Source organism: Athene noctua, chromosome 1, assembly GCF_965140245.1.
Source record: "Athene noctua chromosome 1, bAthNoc1.hap1.1, whole genome shotgun sequence".
In the NCBI taxonomy this organism is placed as follows: Eukaryota; Metazoa; Chordata; class Aves; order Strigiformes; family Strigidae; genus Athene; species Athene noctua.
The window spans coordinates 201,062,521-201,080,446 of record NC_134037.1 but is presented as its reverse complement, the minus strand read 5'-3'; the positions used below and the strand labels follow the sequence as shown (position 1 = coordinate 201,080,446).

The 17,926-nt window shown below is 36.4% G+C and overlaps 1 protein-coding gene across 4 annotated transcripts in view; it reads left to right on the top strand.

The window, feature by feature from the left end:
* MYO16 (myosin XVI) overlaps positions 1-17,926 on the top strand; it is a 405,417-nt gene that overhangs the window by 233,233 nt on the left and 154,258 nt on the right. For all 4 annotated transcript variants that reach the window (XM_074930682.1, XM_074930690.1, XM_074930699.1 and 1 more), the window contains exons 14-16: positions 6,222-6,327; positions 10,022-10,139; positions 17,202-17,349. In XM_074930682.1, the coding sequence (XP_074786783.1) occupies positions 6,222-6,327; positions 10,022-10,139; positions 17,202-17,349 (372 nt within the window). The remainder of the gene's footprint in view (positions 1-6,221; positions 6,328-10,021; positions 10,140-17,201; positions 17,350-17,926) is intronic.

Here is a 17,926-nt window from a genome sequence, read left to right as displayed (position 1 = left end):
AACCCAGTGGCAACCCATCTGTGTCAAAACTTAGGGTGTCCATCGTAAAAGCCCGTGCATCATCATGTTTTAAGAAGTTTTAGAACTGCACTTTAGACTCTTACAATTTCCAGCAATGTTAAACCACTTGATTTTGCAGAACTTCCATAAAGTGCCATTTGAACTGTGTGAAGCTGTGTTTTCATCTTCAAATTTAATAAAAAATTTACTAATATTTCACATTAATGTTGCCTGTTTCAATTTTCTTTGTGACTTTGGCCTTTTCCTGCTGCTATCTATTCCCCTAAATATCCTGTTAAGTCTTTGCCACTGAGTTGGTTAAAAAAGGGAAAAAAAAAAATCCATTTAAAGCTCTCAGCATGATCCAAATCAGTCTTTCCACCTTCTCTGTCTTTTCACACTTTGCTTCCTTGATTCTGAAGCTTTAATCTTAATTTCCTCTCTGTGGTTACCATGTTACAAGATTTTATTTTATTTTTTCAGTCACTTCACGTCTAATCAAGTGTTCACTCACTGAAATCGAGTGTTTTACAACAGGAAAGCATTTGGCTAAATTACTGAAGAGATTACTACCAGTTATTCACAATTACTTTTAGTTTATGGCAAGTCACCATCACTCACATGAAGACCTGGTTTTGTATAAACCTTGTATTAAGTTATGGAATAAAATAACATTATATTATGCTCTTAAATAACCAATAGGTGGACTTTTCATAATTAACTTCCTTCTGACTGCTGTTCAGAGTATGAAAATGCATTAAGCACTGACAAGATACATGAGGAGCTATCTAGGAAGCCTAAGTATAGTTTATAGGCTTGTTAAAAGCTAAGGATCCTTAGTCAGTCAAGCCAGTGGTTTATGGGATGCTGATGGTGAATCAAAAAATCATAATACATCAAATGAAATGTTATGTTTTTGTATATGTTAGCAGTTGGGAATGTAACTATCCAATGGTTTTATTGTGATATAAATCACATTTTTAAGCCAGATCATCTGGAACTGAGAGAAATCCTTGTCTTTTAAAGTGGAACACCTTGAAAGCTTTTGATTTCCTCAGTTTAAAGTCACCACAGGCATTCTGTTCAAGTTAATAATCTATAATTTTAAAATTATAATTCAATATATCATAAATGCAATGGGCTACTGCAGTACAGATATGGATTTAGACATCCTATTTATAATAAAAATTATTTAGAAATACATTTTCCTGTTTAGTTTTGTAATAGAATTTCCAACTAGCATGCAGGGTTGTTCAGTTACACATGTCACTACTGATGATACAAAACACATTATTTTGTATTTAACGGTCTTTCTTGCATGTATTTATTTCAAATCTAGAAACATTAGTTGTGGAGTAAGACCCAGTGTCTCACTTATGGACTCTGCAAATTGGGAAGAAAGTAATTATTTTGCCACCTAAAAGTTTGCAAGCTTACTCTCTCTTCCCTGGTTATATCTTACTATCAGAATGGAAATTTAGAGTAGTAATGCTCATGGTTTAGGGTGGTACAATAAGAGATTGGTTTCAGAAGTTCATACAAAACATCTCACTTATCTAATTAGCTGATCTAATCTTTCTTTAAAACTGGTGGAAATCTTATATGAACAAATTTTGTCAGAAGTTTTCCAGCATTTCTGTACTGCAGGAGTAGGTTTTTAAAACTGTTTTGTTACATGTTCCTGCACTTCTCAGTGTGGTACCTTTGGTCATAATTGAAAATTAAACACAGACAATAAAATCCTGTCACTTATATGATCTGAAATGGCAGGTACATTCCTCCTTCCATGTTTTATATCTTGTCATATTTTTCCCTAAACAGATAATTTATATAATTCTTTTATACTGGAATTGACACTTGCTAAACAGTAATGATCCAGTTATCTGAATTCGTAAAGATACAGACAAATCTGGCTAATATGCAGAAATTGAGGGTAAGCAAGATGCACTTCTCAGTACTTTCAAGAATGAATTCTTAATAATGCCTGGAGTTTGCTGTTTTCTGACTATTTTAGCTGGGCTTTCTTGGGTTTTGGGAGTCATCAGGAAGGCAGTTGTAACTCCAACCACAGCTATTCTGAAAGAGAATAGCCAGGCTATTCGTGTGGACTGTCCAGCAAGCACATGCTTAGCACAGACCTTGCCGGCATAAATGGTACCAATGGCCCAGCTAGAATGGCACAAGATAGCAGAAGAGCTGGATCATGATCCAAGTGCAGTGGATTTGCATAGTGTAGCTTCTTTCATTGGTTGTAGCACATCTTGTGTTCTTTGCTTCATTCGAATTGGACATTTTCCTAACAATTTTAGTTTTGAATGTTTTATTTCAAAACAGAGTTTATTTTTTCTTATTATTCATATTATTTTAAGATAGAGAGACTAGAATTATAATTAAGATTGTATTAACAAAATATTGATAAAGAAATAGTAGGAACCAGGCCCTCCATCAGGTAGTTACATAGGAAAGCAAGAAAGCCAAAGGAGGGATAAAATGAGAAAGCTTAGTAGAACTTGCCTAGAGCTCATGGTGAGCATAGGATTTCAAATACTCCATCCATTTTCCTTTCTCTTGGAGTACACTGTCTCTAACTCAACCTTCTTTATCGGTGAAATAAACTTATTTGCTTTGCCTGTTTCATAATGCCTTCTAAGGAAGTTTTACTGCAGCAGAATGCTTTTCTGTTGCAATGCTAACTGATCCTCCACCTTGATGAGGCAGTCTAACCAAAATTCATAAGAAACTAATGTTCATATTGTAAATTACATTTTGAAAGATATAGTGATAAAACAATTATTTAAAACAAAGAAGAGGAATTGTTCTCTAAGCAGAATTAAATTGTTCAAACAAAAATATTGTGGACAATGGGGACATTACAAAAAATTTTACTCAGCCTCAAAGGAAGTAAAATAAACAAGCTCTAGTTCAAGGTGCCAAATTACTTTTTCATTGTTATTTATTGCCTGAAATGTTCCAAACAATAGTATCAAGAAATAAAACTTTACCTAACATAGCATTTCTTTCTCAGGGCTTCAATATGTATTTCGCTAGGAGTGAACATAACCCTTTGAAATGCATAGAACTAAGAGACATTGTGTCTCTTTCAGCAGCCAAGTTCTAGTGAATTCTGACCCCTGAACTGTACTCTGGCAAACACTTCAGCCAACAAGCTCCTGTGACAATGCTGAACAAAATGTCAATCACTGTAAAATTAACAGTTGAGCTGAGAGTCTCAGATCTTTGTAGCTGTGTCACAGCAATGTTTAGGAAACAACAATGTTGAGAAGAAATATTCAATAAGGGACAGAAACTGTCTGCTTTGTGCACACTTGCGTGGTCCTGTGTTATCTGGGCCACAGCTTGAATGAAAAAGAAAGCATAGCTTTATTTAAAAAGTGAAACAAATTAACAAATAGGGAAACTCATGGCAAACACTCTAATTCCTTTCTTTAAGAAGGCATTTTTCCATTTTTAATCATAATTTTCATGCCTGCTTCATAATACTCAAAAACACTCGAAGGTGCATCAAACGTTATTTTAGCATATCTTTCCCGCACGCACACACACACACACACACCACCCCTTCCCTTAAATTTCTTCAGTTGGGAGAAGTATTTTTTGAAAAATAAACCCATCCTGCTAATCTTGGAAAATCCTTCTGTTAAAGAGGCTATTTTTGTCAGATAAGGTTGGAGCTAAGCAAATAAAATAATAAAATACTACAACTTGTTAAATATATAGTCTTATTCAGTCCTCAGAATTATACAAATATTTATCTGCAGGATATAAAGGGCAGTGCACATTGGATAAGTTGTGATGTGTTACAAACTATGAATGATTTCAGACCCGATTTTCAAACATAAATGAACACTTCTGCTCAGTAGCATCATCTGTAACTTATATTAAACTTCAGAGATGTTTTAACTTCAGAGAAGCTCCTTAACAGCCAAAATAACCAAAGAGCCACTGTTGCTAATCTTGTTGGTAACCTGTGGTATAGTGATAACAGGTTGCAGCTATGATTTTGGATTAATTATGTTGTGGAGGGGTGGAATTATTTCATCATCGTGTCACAGAGTTGCCAGTGGACTGGCCAGTGTGAGTGGGCAGTAGGAGGGAAGGTGCAAGATAGATTTATATCTATCTGTAAGCTCACTGACTTTCTGGATAATACAGGCATAAGATCTGTAATTTGCAAAAGTATCAAATGTCTCTAGGGGAGGAGTATCACAGGACTAATGACCTGTTTTGCTATTTTTCTGTTCCTGTTAGTGATAACACGCAAAGGAACATGGAATTTGGACACTACCATTATAAAGGGAGAAGGCTACTGCTACTTCTTAAGAACAGAAGCAGCACGGCACATTTAGCATTTGAAGAGTGAAGTCATCATTAAGAGGGCAGAGGTGCATGCAGATTTTAAAGGGTGACCAAATATCATCTGACTTTTGAAAGTCTTTCAGAAAGTCAGAAGGTGAAGATCTGAGCAATGGGTGCTGCACTTACAGAGCACCTTGTCAATTCTGTGGAGATGTTAATTTTATATTAGCTGTGACAGTGACCTTCTTGACTTACTATGATTTCTTCTCTTATAAAGCCTGGTTTAAATATTGCTTTGTGACCTATTATTTTAGGTATTTGCATAACATATATCCAGGTTGCGAACCTTTGCAGTCTTGGACCATGAACCTCCTACTGATGCTAATAGGAGTTTGAAGTCCAGGGTTAAATTCCAGCTCGTTATAGAGGGACAACATAGATAAAAGCACTTTGATGTATCACATCTAGTAATGAGACATCTGTCTTGTCATGTAAGATTACAGTTTGCCAGGCAAACAAATAAGCTATTTGCCAGAGCTTCATGTATGTTGCATAAGAGTTGAGTAAATGATGCAGAGACACCATCCCTGTCTGAGTATGAGGATCCTCTTTAGTTTCTTCCTTTATTTAATTGTTTTCTCCTTTGAAATGAGATTTGAATAGATAAAACAATAGCGAGAAAGATACTAGATTTTCTACGCTCTCATTTTGAGAAACTAAACTATACAGATAACAGACTGACCAGCCAGCATGGACATTGTACTTGTGAAAATTCTAACTGGCTGTTGTAGAAATAGTCTTTTGAGTTTGATCAAGCAGATAAATGAAGGAAGAGCATTAAATTACATTCTGGTTCAGTTGTCTATAAAGAAAACAACTTCTTGTAATTCAAGTAAGAAATTCTTACATTAATTTCTTAATCAAGCTTCACTAACTTTATCCTTTCCATCTCTTTTGTTTTCCTTCCTTCCTTCCTTCCTTCCTTCCTTCCTTCCTTCCTTCCTTCCTTCCTTCCTTCCTTCCTTCCTTCCTTCCTTCCTTCCTTCCTTCCTTCCTTCCTTCCTTCCTTCCTTCCTTCCTTCCTTCCTTCCTTCCTTCCTTCCTTCCTTCCTTCCTTCCTTCCTTCCTTCCTTCCTTCCTTCCTTCCTTCCTTCCTTCCTTCCTTCCTTCCTTCCTTCCTTCCTTCCTTCCTTCCTTCCTTCCTTCCTTCCTTCCCCAAGCTTTGTATCACTGAGTTTGCATCCCTCCTATATCCCTCCACTTTTCTGTTGTTTCTTCCCACCCTTGTTTTCTTTGCTCATTTCCCCCCTCAGAGATTCTTATTCATTGCAATATTCATTCCACATCATGAACAAGAAATTAAGTGAAACAGGATCATGAAGCCAGAGTGTATTGCACTGCAGAAGCTGGGCAGGTTGTAAAATCAATCATCTTTTTCTTTTCATTCCTGTTCCTTTCCTATTTCCTTTCCCTTCTTCCTCTTGTATTCTACACTTTCCTTCTGATTCCCATCATTACCTCTGTAGTATTTCCCCATCTGCAAAGAGAACCAGGCAGCATAAGCAAGCTCCTTTGCTGGACAGAAGATAAAGGAGGAGATAAAATCTTTGCTATAAATACCTTCAAAATGTCTTGAAAGCTTTAGATTTGATTGGCTTGGCTTGTGGTACAAGACAATATAGCTTGACAGCTCTGACAGCCCTCATGAACATACACAGTCAACCAGTTTTTCTCCTACGTTCAGTTCTTTATTATTTGTCATCCATAAACCTTCTGTTATTTGAAATGAAAGTTTGACTGAGATATCTTAAAGCCAGAGCTAGCAGAGAATATAAATAACATATAACATATCAAATGTGAAAATAACAGTGATTCCCCCCCCTTTGTTGCCTGTCATTTTACAGTGGAGAAAGTGGTTCTGGGAAGACTGAAGCCTGCAAACAGATAGTGAAGCACCTCGCCTGCAGAGCCAGCTCCAGCAGAAATACCTTTGATACAAAGATAAAACATGTAAGTAGCATTCTGATCACTGAGTAGAACAGATCAAAAATCTGGTCTCTTGAATAGGCAAAGACATTTGAACTGTAAGGAAAAAGGCATCTGCTATGCAGAAGTTCACGAAGGTTTTGTTTTCACTGTTGAGGTCAAAGGAGCTTTCTTTCTCTGATTTGACCTGCAAGGGAACAGGATTAAGATCACAGTGATCTGATGAGAGGAATCTAAAAAGTCGAAGCCGTTGTTTCTGTATGTTTTTGTGACTTTGGAAAGCAGTGTTTCAGTGAGTAGGAAACATTTGTGTGATAAGGTACTGTTTCCTAAATGTGTACTAGTTGCTTTCAGTAAGTAAATAAATTAATCTCAGTAGTAAATAAATGTCTGTATGGTTTTAGTGGTGCTTCTCTGGACAGTACAAGAAGTGCTGAGGTATTTGAAGTAATAGTGTGTAAGACAGAAACTGGAAAGCTGCAGGAAAACTGCAAGAACTGAACAAAGTTATATGGCCCAGTATTTGTATACTAAATATATTTATGAAATAGGCAAGAGTTTTGAATATTTGCTCAATTATATTTAATTCCCACAGCAGAACCAAATTCTGCCCAGTCCATATCATGAAATCATGAGAACCTGCTTCACATATCAGATGAATTTGTCTCCTTATTAATACGTTGTAAGATTTTCATTTGACTGAACATTGCAGCTTGTGTTTCATTATTACAGCTGTAACTCATACTGACATTATAAATTATGCTGAACCCTGGATTGCTAGTTCAAATTTTTTAAAAAAATTTCCTTTCTTGATCATATTTCTCATCAGAGATCCCATCTCAGAGACAGATTCACACAGAAGGTTTTAGCACAGTCTGCATTTCTGCATTAGCACAGTTCTGAGTTTAATACTCTAAAAAATATGTTTAGACTCTTTCACCCACTGTGGTGACCTTTCCCTACAGCACTTACAGTCAACCCAAGATAGTTTTTTTTTTTTTAGCTTTCACTTGCCACAGACATGATATTCCAACAGAACTCTGGAATCTTTCATTGTGTTTTTTTTTAGTAGCATCACATGCATCATTCAAAACACACTGCTTTCTTCTGGAATTATTCAGATTCAGTCCAGAAGGATGATAAAATAGTGTCAGAAGTACAGCTGACACTAACAGACAAACTACAGATCAGGATTACTGGGATGTGGGAAAGTCTACAGATACACTAGTTTGTATTTTGTACATTCCAGCTGATAAGGTAATAGAAGTCCTATGGATTTTGGGTGGATTTTAGTAAATAGTGTTGCATTTGTGGTTTTGAAGATATTAAAAAAGCCTGATGACACTGAAAACATCAAAAATTAATAAGCTGCAGCTTTACATATAGTCATACAACTGCCATGTTAAAGTGTTTTTCACAGTGTTATCTGATTCACTGATGCTGCTCTTAAACTGACCCATTTAATCTAGATTTCATGTGACAATATTAAGAATACCCTTGTTAACTGTTCACTTTTTTGATTTAAATTTTGAACTGTAGTGTTGCATTAATACCATTGTACAGGGACAGTACGCTTTATTTTAAACCCGGAAGCCATACCTACAAGTGATATCTATTTCCACTGTGTATTTTTTATTTACTACCTACACAGGCTTACTTACAGCCTTGAACTGATCAGGCCATAGGTGTTACTCAAGTAGAACTGCAAAATTCAGGTCAGACCCTCCCAGTCCTTTTCTTCCCTAATGTTCAGATTAAGTAATGAGTAGAATTAAATGAATAAGTAACTTGGTGAATAAGCAACTGAAAACTGTGTGCTTTGGATACAAATATGGCAGAAGTGGGAATCAGGAGGTGTGGGAAGGAATACTAGCTCTCCTGCAACTTGTCTCCTGACAACAGGAAAATTTCCAGGGACAACCATCATGATCCAGTGCAAATGGAATAAGATATTCTCAGTTAAGAAGAGGAATCAGTGTGGAAGGGGCTGACCTGGCCTAATTTTCTCCATCTAAAAATTAGTTATCTTTGTAGATTATTTTAACCTACTCTACATCTATGTAGTAAACTGAAAAACAATCCCTAACATGCAGTTTTTACCCTGCTCCCTGACAGAGTTTAAATCCCCAACAGATCCTCTGACCACAGTACAGGGGACAGCATGTGCCAGAGACCATTCACAACAGTATGTCCACCCTATTCTTGAAAAAAGAAGAGGTTTTAGATGTCTGAATGTAAACCTTATGATGCCACTTGCCGTTGAGGTTAGAGAGGTCTGCTCCTGGTCTTGTTTAGTTTAACAGTATACATGTCAATGAGTCTTAATCAATGCAGGCAGAAGAGAAGTATCACATATTAAGAAATAATAATTGCCTTTTGGTTATAAAAGATGCCTTGTAGATGGGACACCTGACTGCAGAGAAATGCATGAGGAATCAAGTAGAGATTCTGGTTTAGCTGCCGCTTAAGGTGCTTTATGAACACAATAGCCTGGATTCATTCCTGCTGAAGTTATGCATATTAGACTTAATAAAGCTGCATGGTTTAAACCAAGTGCTGAATTAGCCTAATGAGCAAATACATCCTAAACACTACTGGAGTGGAAACAAAGTAGGCTGACCAGTTTTCTGCTGCCACCTACTGCTCAAAGAGCTGTTTTAATTAATAATTCTGAAGGGTCTGATTTTTAGAGCTTCTGTCTTTTTTCATTGGAAGCACGTGTTGTCTGTGCCACTCCACAGCCCTCTTTCCTCCCCAGCTAGGTCATCCAGCTTCAGCAAAACACTGTTATATCAGAACAACAGTGTATTTGGGCCACATTGCAATCAATTTCTTAGGAAGCAAAAGAGGGAAGTACTGAAGGGAATCTTTCAATGTGTAAGGAACTAATTTTACACAAAAAAGCTAAATACAGAGAAAACATGGAATAAAGATGTCATATTTAATACTTTTTCTTTTAAATGCTCTTTTAAAATAATTGCTGTGACCATGAAGATGTAACATGAAAATGCATGTGAGAGATGCCATAAAAAAGTCTAAAACATTTTTTTGCTCAGTTTTTTGCTAGTATAATGCTGAAGTAGTTGTATTTGAAATCAGTAATTTATGCCATTTCTGGCATCATTTTCAGGGAGGTGGTGGAGTCCCCATCCCTGGAGGTGTTTAAGAGTAGGGTCGATTTAGCGCTTAAGGATATGGTGTAGTTGGGAACTGTCAGTGCTAGGTGAACGGTTGGACTAGATAATCTTCAAGGTCCTTTCTAACCTAAATGATTCTATGATTCTGTGACACTTGTAAATTCTTTTGCTGGTTATTAGTATTAACTGACTGTAACTTTGTAAGCATAGCTGCTTTCACAGATTCTAATCTTTTTGCTAAGCATGCTAGCTCTGGGCATATGGCTTCAGTCACATGTATCCAATCTACCAGTAAGGACACAGCTCGCATATGAGCCATTGTCTTCCCCCTTCCATTTACAACTTCCACTATTCTGACAGCCTTTTTTTTTTTTTTTTTTTTTTTAAATTTTGAACTGTCTTATTTTAATTTCTATTTACAAAAAAAAAAAAGACAAAACTTACAAGAAATTTGCTAAATTCCAAGCTGAACAACCGTCTTTTTTTCCCCATTTATGGATCACAAACAACCTCACTGATATTTACTGAAATATCTTCCTGTTTATTTCCTCTCTTATCACTTCTTTACCATTGTCTTGCAGGTAAACTGTATCTTGGAGGCCTTTGGACATGCTAAGACACCCTTGAATGATTTTTCCAGCTGCTATATAAAATATTTTGAGCTACAGTTTTGTGAGAAGAAAAAAACATTAATTGCAGGTAAGTATAATTTAATCTGTTTATTTTGATATCACCCACAGAGATAGTAGATCAGGGATCCCAGTGTGCCATACAGAGTTAGGCATCAATGGACTTAAAGTATGTGAAAGAGACAAGGGAGTTTTAGGAAGTGTCAGAGGAATATGTTTAATAGCAGGTGAATTCATAGCTTGTTAAGAGTAATATAGAGGGTGAACCCTCTTCTGTGCAACCAGTAGGTGGCAGAGAAAGACAAGAAAAAAAGTCACCAACACGGATTCCTCTTACAGTTCCCAGGAAATCACATTTGCCTTTATGCCCAAGAATAACAAACTCTGAGAGTTGTGTATTGCTTTACTCTGAAATAAAAGTAACAAAGAGATTATTTTTTTGCATTTGTATCTAATATTGTAATTGGTATTTTAAGTATCCCTTATATAAGTGATAAACTCATCTGTTTAGGGCAAGCAAAACACAAGTATACTCTGTAATACTGAACTTAGAAGTAATTTATTGCATCTTTGAGCTTCTTCTAAATGAACTAGGAATCATACTGATGTTTATTCTCATGAAAGTAAGATCGTGTGGAATTTGTGCCTGCTTTCAGAGTAAGTGGGAGTCTGCTAATCCCCAGTAAGTGTTTGTTAGTGAAAAAAAAAAAAAAAAAAATATATATATATATTGGACAAAACTTCAGTTTGATTCTGAAAACTTTGATCTTCCAATACAGTCAGGGAGAGGTTTCACTTCTGGTCTGCATAGGTCATCATAAAGTTACAATGTGCTAAAGCAAGAGCTGTGTGAAGAAATAACTGTACACAGACTCTTTCCTACTGACACTGATCTTCCTGGATGGAAAAGCTCTGTGGTGAAACACACTTTTGATCTAAGTAAATTAGATGCCACTGGATGAAGACTTCCAAAACTAATAGTTTGTCCAGTAAAAATGTCACTGCATGCCAGTAAAAGATTATCGCCTTTTTCTGGTTTGTTTTACAATAAATATAGAGAATTTGTAAAGAAAATGTGAAACTAAACAGTGTGGGGGTTTTCCTTCATTTATAAACTGTTGTGGGAGGATTACAATGGACTAAATTGCATCTGAATTAGACTTGTGAAAATAAAGTTCAATCCCTAAAACTAACATTTTAGAAATCCTTTGTATTGTATATATTTAATTTGTGTACATTTAGTTATCACATTTACATTGCGTGCACAATTTTTCTGTTACACACACAGAGCACAAATGCAAACAGATGAAAATGATACTAATTTTGAAAAGTCAAGCGTATGAACATTAGGAAATGCCAGAACTGAAGTTATCTGAGATGCTCTTGGGTTGCCTTATGCATAGAAATTTAAGGTTGTTGTTTTTCCACCCTACCCCAGCTTCATTCAGTGCAGAGAATGGACTATATTTCTTCAGTGATCTGCTACTAAATAGTTTGTTTTCCCTTCATTGATTTATGTGTGGCTTTTGCCATTTTATTCTGCTCTAAAACCAGAATTCTAGCTTTTCTGTTGATTTTCTATATTGTTCATCAACATTTTTCATTGTATGAGCATTTCAGGAGCATAAATAGCTTAATTTTCACAGTACTTCTGGCCTAAGGTTGTGTCATTCTCTTCCTCAGGTGAGGAACAGAAGCCTCAAGTCCTCAAGGCCATGTGTTCCCACAATTTTTAAGTGCCTTTCTTGAGATTGCAGAGACTTGAGTTTTCAAGCAGCTTTACCCAGACTTGCCAGTTTAATTCACACCCTTGCCTGTGAATGATATAAATGTGGAATCAGTTAACCAGGCTCTTGTGTCAGCTTTCTGGGACACTAATATTGTGTTTTTATGATTTTCAAACCACAGATATTAAACGAGAAAATCTAGAGGTAGTCCAGTCCATTAACAAATATAAACACTTATCTGCCCTATTATTCCCCAGATATTTAGGAACTTAATCAATTACTCTTAACAAATCTAAGGTAGCCAAAAGTTCTGTAATTATTAATTCTGTAATTTGCAGCAGTAAAAGTGTGTTTTATATTTTTGTAAGTTGCAGTTGTTCATGCTCTTTGATTTGCATTGTAGATGTTGCCTTTTCTAGGCCACTGCTAAACATCATTTCTGAGTGAAATTGTCCCAGATTTACACCACCAACATTGAGAAAAGCATCAGGGATGTTGTCTTTGGCTGGTTTAAATCTCATCCAGTGATTCTCTATATCTATTTGCAAGATCATTTGCAGCAGTATTTATTGTCTTGCACTGTTTAAACATGAATGAAAAATATAAATATGCAGAGCACCTGATTCTGCTGAGACATGACTCTATAACTCGTTGAGACAAATAGGGTTAAATATGTCAGATTTGTAAACAAAAATCCAAGTGATACAACACTGCCTCCATCAAAGGGTTTAGGTTGTTTAAACTCCTTAACAGACAGATCTTAAGGGTGGAGATCCAGAACATTTTACTAAGGAAGGGGCATGCAAAGCACATGTATGCATTTTTATTATAGAGGGCAAGCTCAGGGTAGCGTTCCTTGCATTTTGAGTGGACATCAGTGAAGTTTGTGGCAGCTTTTTGTTCATGCTGAAGTTCTTTTATGCCTAGACCCTGGAAAAGCTCTGACTTTTGTCAAATAAGGTTTATTCTTATAGAAGAAAGTCCAATATACCTAAATAACAAAAACATTCACCATAATTTTCATCTACAGGCTTGATTCAGTCTTTCTCATAAACTGGATCTATGTCACAAAGTTTTGAAAACAAGGATGGAGCTCTTGAGTGTGGTTCTACTCGAAGTCAGTACAGATACCTGTAGAGGTTTTATGTCTTCCCTAACTCTTGTTTAAGATGAGGTGTGCTGTGTTGTTGGGTTCAAATGGGAGTTTTTCTGTGACAAGGGGCTTTTTGGTCAGGTATGTTTCATTGCTTTAGTCCGATCAAACAGGTGGAGAAGGTATAACCCAGATTAACTCATTGTTCTTTGTGACTGAATAAGGTCAGGCAGTGGGAACTAGTAAAAAGTCTTACATCAGAAGAAGTACAGAATAAGCTACAGGCCAGTGATTTCATTAAGTTTCTAAAATAAATTCATAACAGAACTCAAGGACTGATCTTCTGCCAAAAAATCATAATCATTCATAGACAATGATTCACACCCACTGCATAGTAGTAAAAGACTGATTATTTATTTATTTCCAGAAGTAAAATTACTGCATTATATTTTATTTGGAAAGGAAGGGAGTAATTTCAGGTAAATTGACATGATTTCAAAGTAAATTGAAAGGTAAGGTTTCTGTCAGTTTCCTCAAATTGTTAATAAAGAAGCTTAGGAAGAGAAAATCAAGCCTGACAAACTTATTCTCTAGATTTTCCTGACTTGCTTCTCAGGCCTTGCTTCTCTCAGTCTTCACTTTTTGAAAAGCAAAGCCTGATTTATTTTTTCTTAAGTTGCACTGAAATGGAAGGTTCTAATTTGATTTGTAAAAAGAAGCAGAATTCATATTCACCTGTGTGTGTTACAAACATTTTTTTATCAATTAAAAAATTTCAGATATTAATTTATTTTTTTGGTATAAGAAAGACTGCAGCCAGCTAAGCTCTCTGATGTGTTTCTTTACTGTGTTTCAGCTCTTTTGCTCATTTCAGCAAATGCTCTTTTGTCTTTAACAAAAGCTGTTTAGGACAACATGTTTTTTTAGAAGTGTAGTTTCAAAGAATGGATAGCTGAAAGAAAGACTTCACTAGCCACACTTCCAATAGAGAGTCTGCTTGCTGACTTTGTAGCTGCTCAGTAGATCAAGTGATCTGTAAAAGGAAGTAAAAATTTCCTCGTGCCTGTAAGCACAGTTACCATTGCACAAGAATGGCAGACTTTGCCCTGGAACTCTATTATTTTTCCCCTTTATTTCACACATAGATTAACAAACATATAATTACACTTTGTAGAAAAGCATATTACTGTGACAGTTTTCTTTATGAATTACTTTAGCTCCATTAAGATGATGCTGTGTTTGATTCTTGATGATCAGAAGCTTGACTTTTCTTGACATCTCTTCCCACTGCTGGAGATGCTAATGAGATGAACTATATTTGGCCTTATTAAAGCAGGTGACTTGAAGTACCTGAAAAGGACTAAATTAATTTGTGTCATCTAAATAAGTGGTGTTGCCCATCATTAAAGTTAAATGTATTAATTAATCAGATAGATGACCTCCAGTAACATTTTTCTTGCTTTTATTAAACGATGACTGTTAAAAACACCTAAGTGATAGTTATGAAAGCTTTAGTGAAGATCATTGCACACAAAAAGAGTTGTTAAAGACTAGTAATGGCCTCTTTTCAAATTAATTGATGGTGGGGTTAGTTTTACTGATAAATGCTACAAGCACAGTAAAAGATGGAAATTATCCTTCAGGTTCATCTGTTCTGTTTTGCCCTGTAGGAATGGCAGACAGGTAATGGTTGATGGTGATGAAAATGTGTGTCTGGGCCAGTCCTGCCATGTTAGGTTAAGATTGCATTGCTTCAATTTGTAGTGTGCTGCAAAATTACTGGATTCAGAAACATATCCTGCTACCAGCTTAATGATTTCCCAAGTGTGCCCTTTTACTTTCAGCACAGTTCTTTTTTTCCATAGTGTAGCAACAGAGGTCTAGGTGGCTGGTACACAATTTCTCATATTACAGGTTCCATAATAGAAGGAATTCACTTCTGCTTTTTGTAGGATGATTAAATGGGCCAGATCATGTCTCCTTGGTTCAGCAAGTCAGCTGTACAACTCTGTCAGTCCTACTGTCTCTTTAGTAGCTAGAATCCCAGGCATGGTTTTGGTTGCCAGCACATGTATCAGGCCATGCCTGTGCTGTTAAATACAAGAGAGGGTAGAGGATGCTCCTGGGTAGTGTACCACTCACCTTCCCTACTGCTTAACTGGTATGTGTCTGGGGTGGTTTGGCCTGTGCAGAGCAGCACTTTGTGAGGCCATGCATAGTTATACTTAGTTCAGGGACAGCACTTAACTGCTGAGATCTTCCTGACAACAGTATGTTCAAGATTCACTGATTTTGTTTCCCTCCACTCTACACTCTCTTTCAACAATATTCTCACAGGCTGTATTTCCTCATACACGCAACTTTAAGTAACTTAAAGTTTGCTGTGTTTAATTTAACAGTATTGACAGAAACTTAGAGCTCTCCAAAAGACAGGAAGATGCTTAGGTGAAATTTAAAATATAATTACCAGACAAATACAGATAGTATAGCAATAACCAAGCTAGCTCTGAATGAGCTACTGTGGATATTAACAGCTGTATGGCAGCAGGAACGTTCTGGCTTCTAGCCTAGCCGTTAGGCTAATGCAACTACCGGGCTTCCAATACGCACTCTCACATGCTGAGATCTAACCTGCATAACTTTGCTCAGCATTGCATTGAGCGATACCTTTGAGTCCCATACTGATTCTGAAAATACTGTTTCCACTACTCCCATCTTTAGAAGTCTTTAAACTCCTACTCTGCCTTCAAACTTCAGGTCTCTCAGACATCTGAAGCTGTGCTTTTGCATATTCCTAGAAATGTAAGTTTTGACTGCACTGAATAACTCAGTGCTCTTTTATTTTAAACCCAGTTTGCTTCAAAAAAGTTAAAAAAAAATCTAAAAAACATGAGCAGCTCAAAAATTATATATGTTTAGAGAACATACATACTGTGTTACAAGATACATGTACCAGTATTCTCTGTCACTGAATGTTCAAGAACTACTCCCAGTTCATAAAGGAAGTGATTCTCATCCAGACTATAAGAAGCTATGGTTTAATATCCTCCTCAGCTCACAGGGTTTCAAAAATATGTAAGTGTAACTTATCCTGGGAACTTAAGTCTTTTCCAAGGTAAGGATGCTTGCTAAGACCCTGTGAAAACTCTGCCATATTGCAGAGTTTGAAAAACACAAAGCTGCAACACGATGTACTGCATCCTAGTGGTGTGGGTCTTAGTTGTGTGTGAAGGGACATGCTTCTGGTCTTTGCACCACAGCCACTATGTAAGTAATCATGAGAAGTATACAAACAGTGGGGTAAGCAGGAATTGGCATCAGGTCCCTGCTCACAGCCCTGACCTCCAGCTACAGTTAGGCATTCCCTTGTTCTCTTTAGCCTGCTACATCTGGAACTGCATAGTGGCGTACACTCAGTAGAGGGCTGAGGTGTAATCTGCCTGAAACAGTGAATATCCCTCTGTCTCTTCACAATTACCTCTAAAGTGCCTATAGTCTGATGAAGCAGGTAAGGGTCCAATATTTCCTTTGCTTCAGTGTTTTGCTTCTTTCAGAACTTTAGTGTGCCTGAGGCTATATATGAACCCATTAATCAGCATTTCTGTAGGCAAATCATGGTCAGGTTCATCCTCTTTCATTTCCTTCCCTGAGGTGCTGATTCACATAGCTTCTCATTTGGCCAGTTCATCATAGTCCTTCTGAGACTCCCATGTTTTCCCAGGCGCAGGCTAGTGAGTTTGTTGGTGTCTAGTTCTGTAGAGAATTTGCCTCTTTGTAGCTATCTATTAGAAGTTAGGTGGGTAATCTAAACTATTAACCTGAGTGTTCTTAGTTACCAACAGAGAAAAAGGAAATAGTTCCAAGGATATTTTTTGAAAGATGTCTTGAATTTCTCTTGCATCTTTCTCTTTCTGTGATGAAGGATCTTAGAATGGGTGCCAATGCTCAGATGTCTTCGGTGAGGTGACTAATAGCTTGTCTCTTAGAAAGTCTTGCCAAATACAAGTGGTTCCTCAAATAAATAAAACAAAGTACAAATCAACATCATTATCTTTAAAACTGAGTAATTTTTAAGATAATGTAAGACAGTAAGACATTTGTTCCACTAATTTTAATGGAATTAGGGCTTTATATGTAATTTATATACAAAACCATGATAGAATGAACAATAATATTTTTTATATGCTCACCTCAGATCGTTTTATAAGTAACATTGATTATTCTTCACTGTTGCAATGGTTTAAAATATATAAGTTTAGAGCAATCAGTATAATGATAAATTTATATGTTTATATGTTTGTTTCTCAATCAGCTAGGATTTATACATACATGTTGGAGAAGTCTCGTGTCATTACGCAGCCTCTCAACCAGAGTAATTTTCATGTTTTTTACTTGATGATGGATGGGCTGTCTGCTGAAGAAAAATACACCCTGTACCTCAGTAATTTGTCTGCACACAGGTAGGAAAACAACTTTAATATTAATATTTTTCTTATTTTAGTGCCTCTTTGTTGTTGAGGTCCTTCCTCCAGCAGTTAACATTTGTGTCCTAATTTCTCAATGAACTCTGAAATTATGTGTTATGGAGTACCTGTTCTTGAGGATTTAATTCTGGAGTACATGTAGACCCTCTCAACAAGATCAGAGTATTATATCCATTAGGATTATTGCCTTAATGGAGAAAAGGGAGGAAACTAGTTAGTTATTTTTTCATCTTCTGTGGACTACAGTAGGTCTGCTCTTTTTTTTCTCTTTCCCCTGATGAAATGTTTTCTCTTCAGGAAAACCTGTTCTATTATAGTTAGACATAGAATATGTCACTTTTGACGAAACATCACTATATATGATTATTTCCATTTTCATTTTGATATTTACTTCATATTACTGAGAAAAAGTACTAAGAAACAAAGTTTTCACTGCTTTGAAACCAAGGATAGGATTCAACACCTAACACCTAAAATTAGGTCTTTGTGTGTGTCTCCACATGGTCTGGTTGTCCTGGCTCCCACTGGTAATCAAAGGAGATTGAGTCTTTAC